At 33.4% G+C, this 9,078-nt stretch overlaps 2 protein-coding genes across 2 annotated transcripts; one reads left to right on the plus strand and one right to left on the minus strand.

Moving 5' to 3' along the window:
• The first annotated feature begins 291 nt into the window (after positions 1 to 291).
• LOC134276929 (putative nuclease HARBI1) lies at positions 292 to 3,356 on the plus strand. The gene is made up of 4 exons (XM_062759206.1): positions 292 to 736; positions 1,646 to 1,983; positions 2,095 to 2,346; positions 2,642 to 3,356. The coding sequence occupies exons 1-4, from the start codon at positions 518 to 520 to the stop codon at positions 2,856 to 2,858; spliced, it is 1,026 nt and encodes a 341-aa protein (XP_062615190.1). The 5' UTR covers positions 292 to 517; the 3' UTR covers positions 2,859 to 3,356.
• Positions 3,357 to 4,482: 1,126 nt separating this feature from the next.
• Positions 4,483 to 8,974, minus strand: LOC134276930 (uncharacterized). Its single transcript, XM_062759207.1, has 5 exons — positions 8,808 to 8,974; positions 7,104 to 7,160; positions 6,029 to 6,085; positions 5,629 to 5,712; positions 4,483 to 5,468 (listed from the first exon to the last, which is right to left on the minus strand). The coding sequence occupies exons 1-5, from the start codon at positions 8,815 to 8,817 to the stop codon at positions 5,209 to 5,211; spliced, it is 468 nt and encodes a 155-aa protein (XP_062615191.1). The 5' UTR covers positions 8,818 to 8,974; the 3' UTR covers positions 4,483 to 5,208.
• Positions 8,975 to 9,078: the final 104 nt, after the last annotated feature.

Raw genomic sequence — 9,078 nt, forward strand, 5'->3', positions numbered from 1 at the left:
TTGAACAATCTGTAAGCTACACAAAAACCAGATAGGCACCAATACCTATAGCTCGACAGGTAACCTACATGTAGAACAATCTGTAAGTTATAAAACAGATAGGCACAAATACCTATAGCTTGACAGGTAACCTAAATATAGAACAATCTGTAAGCTATAAAACCAGATAGGCACCTATACCTATAGCTCGACAGATAACCTAAATATAAAACAATCTGTAAGCTATAAAACCAGATAGGCACCTATACCTATAGCTCGACAGGTTACTTAAATATAGAACAATCTGTAAACTAGAAACCAGTAGCCCTTTTCACAAAAAATCTTACGACATATATTTCTCTTAAGTGAAAACTTACGATAAAAGTCGTTTTCACAAAAAATCTTATGAAAGACCTAAGTGTAAAATCTGTCGTAACTTTACGACAGCCCTAACCCTCTCTTAAGTGTAAAATATTGTACTTACGTAAAATTATTTACTTAAACATTAATCCTAAGACAGAAATAAATGTAAACAAAAATGGCTGCAGCGTTTGTTGTTTTATTTCATTCGGAGAGAGCAATGCGTCGGGAAAGGGTTTTTCGAGACCGGTCAAACCCTTTGGACAAATTTAATGACGACGAAATCGTAGCTCGGTATCGTTTCCCAAGGCCATGCATTTTGGAGCTGATTGACCTTGTACAAGAAAGTATACAGCATCCAACCACAAGATCATATGCCATACCTTCACATATACAAGTAAGTTTTGCTTTCAGTCTGTAGTTCTTTTTCAACTCGAAACACAAAAGAGAACCTAACGGTTGTCAGTTGGTTTCGTCCCCTTGAATTTACGGTCTATCTAAATTTCGTCTCCAACCAAATTAGGTCCTTCTAGTATAGGGACCTATAATGTATACAATATAAACTTATTAAAAAAAAACACTGTAGTTTGTGTAAGCTAAAATCTTGAATTAATTTTGTTAGATACCTCTTGTATGGGAAATTAACTTTATTTGAAGTAATAAGGAATTAATTTCATATATTGGTCTTATTTTAAACTTAATCCTATGATTTGTCCCACTCTAGCCAAAAAAGGTAATGTCATAACAATCTAACTTAAGCAATCCTTGAGACACTTAGAATATGATATAATTAAGACTACTTTTAAACAGTAATAGAAAAAAAGTTTTATAGTTTCTCACATTATAAGGATAAGTAATTAAATGCTAAAATTTGTATAATTGAATTACCGGTAAATTAAAAATCATAATTTTGTTTACATATAAATGATGTAGCCATCCTTATTAAATTATAATTTTCATACTCGTTTGATTTCCTTCACCCAAGGATGCTTTCATTGCTTAATTTAATTAATTGTGGTTCTGTAGAAGTTAAAAATATGAAACAAGAGACCCATAGGCCACATCGCTAACCTGAGTACTGTGACTAGGATAAAAGAAGCAAAAATCAATCTAGCATTGAAAGATTTAAACCCAAAAGTGGTCACTCTGTGCCCCCTCTCAATTTTGGGCCACAATGATGACCTGAGTCAGAACATTCTATAATAAAATCCTAATATGTAAACTTCTATCCCTATTGTGACCCCACATGGAATACTATTTTTAATTTCCAAATTGAATTGAAAATAATCAATGTTTCATATTTTAGGTGTTGACAACTCTACGCTTTTTAGCCAAAGGAGAGTATTTGTCCGAGGTTGGCGATCTTCATGGAATTTCCATATCATCCGCTTCCAGGATTGTCACCTCTGTTACCTCTGCTTTGTGCGAGTCCTTGGATAATGTTAAGTTTCCTGAGTCAAATGAAGAACTTTCAAAGGTGAAAGAGGACTTCTATCAGATTGCAGGGTTTCCAAATGTTGTAGGGGCGATTGATGGGACGTTGATACCCATCCAAGGCATGACAGGGGATGAGGAGCCCAATTTTATCTGCAGAAAAGGGTTTCCAGCTATAAATGTACAAGGTGTTGTGGATGCCAACCTTCGGTAAATATAATTGAAAAATAACAAGAAACTTTTTTGAAAACTTGAACGTGTTGAGAAGAATCAAAACAATGCCCATTTTTTTTTTCAAACAATGTTATCTATCACATACAGCTTTTCAAACATAGTGGTAAAGTGGCCAGGAGCGACTCACGACTCCTTTATCCTGCAGAATTCCTCACTTCCAAATCTACTGAGGAGAGTTAATGGTTGGTTGTTGGGGGATTCTGGGTATCCACTCAGGAAGTGGCTCTTGACCCCATTTGTTAACCCCAGGACCCCTCAGGAGCAGAGGTACAACAATGCCCACTGCACCACAAGAAATACAGTTGAGAGGGCATTTGGAGTCCTCAAGAGTAGATTCAGGTATAATTAAAATACTCAGATAAATAACAATTCAGTTCATTGGCACTATTGAAAAGAATTAAAAGGAAACTATACAATGTATAATGGTAGTCACTGTAGTACACCTATTTTCATTGCAACATTAACAAATTAACCTGAGGTGTATTTAATTCCTTCTAATATTCTGCAAACAATACAGAAAATTATTTTGAAGTATATAAAAACATAGTGTTATCTAAATACTAGTATCAGATTAGCCTAAATATTCGTATAACCGCTATCCAATTAAATGGAATCCACTGTATTTGATTTACAGATGCATTCACAAAACAGGAGGTAGTTTACAGTTTGCACCTGTAAAATGTATCAAGATTATAGAGTGCTGTATGAGACTGCACAACAGAGCAATAGATGCCAACATTCCAGTCATTGGTGGAAATGACCCCATCCAGCTTTATCATGACAATGCTGTGTACCAGGGCTTGGATAACGATGGGATTGCTGTGCGACAAAGACTTGTTCAGAGGTTTTAAAAACATTTGCTATGTGTTAGGATTTTAATACTACTTTGTTTGTTGTATGTATAAATGCTTGTTTGTTCAAAATTAGAGGTCTTTTTCATGTGAGCACATAGTAACATAGAAATTACATCATGCAATGAACAAATGTACACCCACATAGATGGCTGGTTAATTCCCATGTAAATGAAACATGTGTTCTTTATCTAATTCACAAGTAATGTCTGTGTAGTACAAGTAGACTATGTAATACATATTAATGTGAAGTTGTTTTTTCATGAAAAGGTATTCACCTATCAAATGGCAGGATAAATAAAGAAAAGAACTTAAAATCTTTTATCAATTCCTATTTTTTATCTGAATAGAAAAAAGAAGACAAATGTAAAGAACAGTGATAACTTTTAATTTTGTTTAGTTTGTCAACAATAACAATTTTTTAAAACAATCTTGGTTTGTCAATAATAACATTATTTAAAACAATCTTGGTCTGTCAACATCATTTTTGAAAACAATTTTTCTTGCTCTTGCTGCCAGTTATTAACAATATCACAAAAATGTCTGTAATTAGAATATCTATGAACAGGTGAGCTTTTAAGAATACCTTTATAGACTGCATACACTGAACATATAGCAACATTTATGGTATTAAATGAATTATTGAACACCAAAGCATGTTCTTTTGTTGATATTCATATATGGAATCAATCAATTAAAAAAGGGTAATTCTCAGAGTGTTCACTTAAAGTATACAGGTGCTTGAAAATCAACTCACAAGACTAATCAAGAAGTTTGAAATATTTTATCAAAAGAATGTAAGCTAAAAGATTTTTCCCCTTGGAATAGCCAGTAAAAAAAACATACATGTATAATAATTGTGTTCATAATAATTTTCCAAAAGGAAGAGGAAAATATGAGAAAAGTGCTGAAGCAAAATGATAACATTAATATGAATCGGACATAATGCTCTTATCCACATTAAAACATATACTGATAAATAAACAAGAATTCTGTGAGCCATTGCTCACTAGGAATACCCCCTCTCTGATGTGGATAAACACAATCATGTTAAAATACACAAGCTCAATTACGGACAGATGCACAGAAAAATATGAAATTGACATCACATTCAAATCAAAATTAATCCTACCATATAATATGCCTTAACAAAGAGTGTACTAAAATTTCAAGCATCTGCTATGAATAGTTACTGAGAGAATTGCAATAAAAATTTGTAACAGACAGAAAGACGGACGGACAGACACACAAGGTAAAACAGTATACCCCCTTCTCTTTCTGAGTCGGGGTATAATGATCGCATGAGATGCATGAAAGGTATTATCATCAAACAAATTTTAGGGAGTTTAAAGGGAAATAACTCTTTTGATGATACAATTAATATTACACTGTATAATGATGAACCATACAACCTTAAAAGAGAGTTTCTTGATGGAGATGCTTGTTCTATTATCTTTTACACAAACTTAATAATTATTCTTTCATTTCAATATATTTATATTTGAGAATATTTTCCTTAGATGAACCTATACTGAAGAGAAAGTATGTTCCATTCTGTATGAACTGACTAGGGGGTCAGATGTCATAATGCGATCAAATCAAATGCCAATAAGATTTTTTTCTCTGTCACTGAAACTGCCTTGGAAAATTCTAACTTAATTTGTAGCAATGAAAAAGAATACAAACAATTGAATTCTTTAAAAATTTCTTGTCAATCTTCTTTTGGTGTAAAAAAATGCTTTGGATTATATCATTTGACTTGCCACAGATTATCCTTGGGTGAGGGGGATTCAAGTTTGTTCAAATAAAGGGCCACACCCTTATTCAAGGGGAGATAATTGTAAATTAATGAAAATTTAGTGGTATATTTTAAAAATCTTCTCCTCAAGAACCACTGTGCCAGGAAAGATGAAACTTATGGGGAAACATCCTCAGGTAGTGCAGATTCAAATTTATTCAAATCATGACCCCCGGGGGTAGGGTGGGGCCAAAATGGCCGACCAAAGTTTTACATAGAAATATATAGGAAAATTCTTTAAAAATCTTCTTCTCAATCATTTTCTAAAAAATAGCAAATCCATGATTGGTCATGGGGACTACCTTTGGATTTAAACTTTATAATAAAAAGCCTTTTTTATACTAGTCCTAACCTTGGTGCTCAGGTGAGCGATGTGGCCCATGGGCCTCTTGTTAAAAATAGGATTTCAGAATATTTGTAACATGTAAAGTTTAGAATCTACGCTACCTCACTTGCATTAGATTTAAGGTAGAAGGGGTAATGACAGAATGTATATATGCCCCCTGCCACTTCATGATGACTTATAAACATCTGTTACATAATTCATATGTATCAAGATAAATCGGAAAATTTAATAATGGGTGACACTGAAAATGGGGACTCAGTGGAATAATTTCCGGAAAGCTTTGTAACAAGTGATTCTAATGCCAACGTACTCCTCCTCTGTAACTGAAGCATCTCTTCCTGTTGAGAAAACATTCTTTCATATAGTTTTATCTTCTTTGACCTATACTCTTGTAGCTGCTTTTCTTTTTCCCTCTCCATTTCTACAAACTCCTCCTGGATATCAACTGTTGTTGTCCTTGTCTTCACTGGAAATACAGGTACATGCATTAACATCAATCTAGCTGCTGAATTGATAGATTATTAAACAACTTAATCTGAGATTCTCAACATATTTGAGCAAATACATTTGAACTTATATTCCTCAATCACCATGCATTAACATCTCAAGCAGAATATTTCACTCACAGCTACTATTATGATGTTTCTTCCTTTTCATTGGCCTTGTCGTAGACGAAGCACCTTCTGCTGAAATGGATGCTTGTGGACTAACTGTCAAAAAAAATGAAAGTGCATAACTACTCTTTAAGACAGAAGATATAACAAAAATATTTTTCATATTGACTTATTTACAAATATTAATGCAGTGGAAGATATCAAACATATACATTTACACTTGCAACTGTTCGCCTTTTATATAACACTATTTGAACAAGGCATTTTTACATATGATAATTAATTAAACAAGATGTGTACCTGAAACACTGATGCCACTGTCTGACATTTTAACAAAAAGAAAGACAGACAGATGGACAGGGCAAAAACTTTATACCCCCGATATTAAACTTACGAGGTCATAAAAATGTACCTGACACTGTTGATGGCACAGTTGCAGCAGACACTTCTTCCATCACTAAGGTGTTCTCTAAAATAAATTTGAGAGTGGCTTTTAAAAAGTACTCCATGTGTGAACAAAGTGAGGTCATAATATTTTATGACTTTAGCATAAAAACATATCACTGTGAATTCAGTTTGAACAGGAATGTGACATATATTTTATAGATAGTGAGACATGAACTTTCAATTTGGTAAACACCAAGTTTTTATCAAATTTATGCATTAAATGATTTATTTACAAGACTTTTTCTTTATAAGCTTGTTTAAAGAATCAAATATATTGCATAATGCTTTACAAAAATTTTTATTCCTATAAAAAATCTTGCATAACCAGAATAACTCATGTGAATTACAAGGTAAGAAACATGCCAACAACAATGGGAACAGAAAACAGACAAGATGCCCATGGGCCACATCGCTCACCCGAGAAGCTTTGACCAATTTGTTCTTTACCAGATTTCCCCTTTGTTATACATAATGCATGCCTACCCTACCCCACTGATCATAATTTAAACATTTTAAAATCTACACTACCCCATGATCCTTTAATGGACACACATATTTCAGCTTATTGGGCCCAGTGGTTCCTGAGAAGAAGATTTTCAAAGATTTTTCCTTTATATTTCGTTGTAAAACTTGATTCCCCATTGTGACCTTGTCCTTCCCCCGGTGGTCATGATGTGAACAATTTAGAATCTACACTACCCAAGGATACTTCCGCATAAGTTTCAGCTTTACTGGCCCAGTGGTTCTTGAGAAGAATATTTTTTTATGACCCAACCTTATTTTTGTCTTATCTTGATTATCTCCCCTTACGAGGGGACAATTTAAATTCCCCTTTACCCAAGGATGCTTTGTATCAAGTTTGGTCACAATTGGCCCAGTGTTTCTTTAGAAGAAGTCGAAAATGTGAAAAGTTTACAGACAGACAGACGGACGGACGACAGACAAAATGTGATCAGAAAAGCTCACTTGAGCCTTTGGCTCAGGTGAGCTAAAAAAAATCATAGTAATTTATTAATTAATCATAAACACAAAAAACATACCTTTCAACTTTTCAGGCAAAACTACATCAGTACACATCACAGAGATGGAATCATTATCTATAGGAAAATGAATTACATACAGATTGTAATTATTTCTAAACAAGATAAATGTATTTTACATCTTCTAAGTACATGTATTATTAGTTATATTCATAGTCTTTTAGTGACAGGGTACGGGATGATACCAGGGCAGTCATTAATAAATTTCATACATGGCGAGGCGTAGCTGAGTATCATCCCATACCGTCACTAAAAGACAAAGTAACGAATTACCCCACCAATGAAACATTAACATGTTATCTGTGGTTTATTACTGTTTTTTCTCTGCTTCATGCTTCATCATGCTTACACTATACCTTTTATGATGTCATGTTGTGTCAATTATGTAATACATTGACCGGTTATAGATTTTACAACTGTGAAGGTATAAGAACAACTTTCGGGGTACGAGGGTTGATCCAAAAGTAATGTCACAACTTCAATAAAATTGCTATAAGTCGACGTAAAACAACAAAATTACAAATGATGGAAGCTACATTTATTTCAAATCAGACTTGAAAATTTCAATTCAACATGATTTATACTTTTTAAGATATCGGATTATATATAACATGTGATTATGGTAGTCGCCGCACCTAAATAACGTCATAATTATGATGGATACGCACCGTCATACACCTTCAACGTTTAACTTCGTTTCATAAAATAAAAATTCGAGATTCGCAAACACATTCACAAATTTCAATTTTTAAAGAATTCTTGGTAACCCTCATATGCTCACTTTTTCATAATTAATTCTTCTGTAAAAAATTGTTAAGAGTAGCATTAGACAAACTTATAATTTCACATTTCACTTTAACTGCCTGTCTTTTTGACAACGTCACACGCAGTTGAACGTTTCCGTCCACCCTCCCATCTTTCGGTTTTCTTGTCATCTGCTGAGCAATCAATGACGTATCAACAATCCAAAATCTGTAAAACCATGCATCTGAATAACATTTTTATTTACATCCTTTCCTCTGTGAGACTTGTGAATCAACCTAGCTGTCTGTAATGCCGATTTCCTGATTTTAAAGCAAAAATGCACTACAGTTTGTTGTCTCTAATGTGGCGATTTTCTTCCATTTCGATATTTCCTTCGATCAATGCATCAAAGTAAAACAACCATGTGTATGATAAAAATAGTAATGGCGTCATTTAATTTTCAACTTAAGACCAGAAAATATTGTAAATTTTGTCTTTTGAAAATTTTGGGTGATTAGGTGCTTTGCAAAAATGGTTAATTAATGTGTTTGTCTTTTTCATTCATAAAATGTACACTTTCATTCGTGTCGTTTGGGTGTGACGCGGCGACACCCCGTATGTTTTATATTTTAAAGGTTTATAAAATAAATGCGTTTAAACATGCTTAAATGAAAATTTCATTGTTAATTGGAATTATGATTGTGCATCTTTTGGTATATTGCATTTGATAATATGACGCCAAATATTACAGATATTGACATTGTGACATTACTTTTGGATCAACCCTCGTATAAGTAATCCACTGCCTTCACATGACTTCAACCAATCATACGCTAGGGTTTCACGGAAAATCAACAGAGGTGGGGTTAATTAATTCTGTATACAAGTGACATACATGATTCAAAATATTTCATTGCACTTGGAGTTAGTTTTTCTTATGCTAAAGAGAATAATGTTTACCTTTCTCCATTAATTTGAAACATGAGGTAGCATGATCCAATGGTGCTGCAGTACATTCTGAAGTGTCAACACCACCTAACACGCCTTCCACGCAACTTTTAGATAGAGTGCCAACAATCTAAACAGTAAAACATGATAAATTCAGCACATCAACAGAAAATTAAAAAAGGTAAACTCATAGTGTCATACAGCATTTTTGACATTTTAAAATTAACAAATCATTTTTGGGGTCATTATTTTTTTTTAGAAAAGAACCAACAACAGCAATTTT

The sequence above is a fragment of the Saccostrea cucullata genome, unplaced genomic scaffold, assembly GCF_032062105.1.
Source record: "Saccostrea cucullata isolate Sc308-1 unplaced genomic scaffold, CSIRO_AGI_Scuc_v1 ctg6699, whole genome shotgun sequence".
NCBI classification, from domain to species: Eukaryota; Metazoa; Mollusca; class Bivalvia; order Ostreida; family Ostreidae; genus Saccostrea; species Saccostrea cuccullata.

Coding starts and splice junctions, on each gene's coding strand:
- LOC134276929 (XM_062759206.1), top strand. CDS start 518: ATGGCTGCAGCGTTTGTTGTTTTATTTCATTCGGAGAGAGCAATGCGT. Junction 737..1,645: donor CCATACCTTCACATATACAA/GTAAGTTTTGCT, acceptor TTCATATTTTAG/GTGTTGACAACTCTACGCTT. Junction 2,347..2,641: donor GTCCTCAAGAGTAGATTCAG/GTATAATTAAAA, acceptor TTTGATTTACAG/ATGCATTCACAAAACAGGAG.
- LOC134276930 (XM_062759207.1), bottom strand. Junction 6,086..7,103: donor TTTGCCTGAAAAGTTGAAAG/GTATGTTTTTTG, acceptor AATTTATTTTAG/AGAACACCTTAGTGATGGAA. Junction 5,469..5,628: donor GAAACATCATAATAGTAGCT/GTGAGTGAAATA, acceptor CTGTATTTCCAG/TGAAGACAAGGACAACAACA.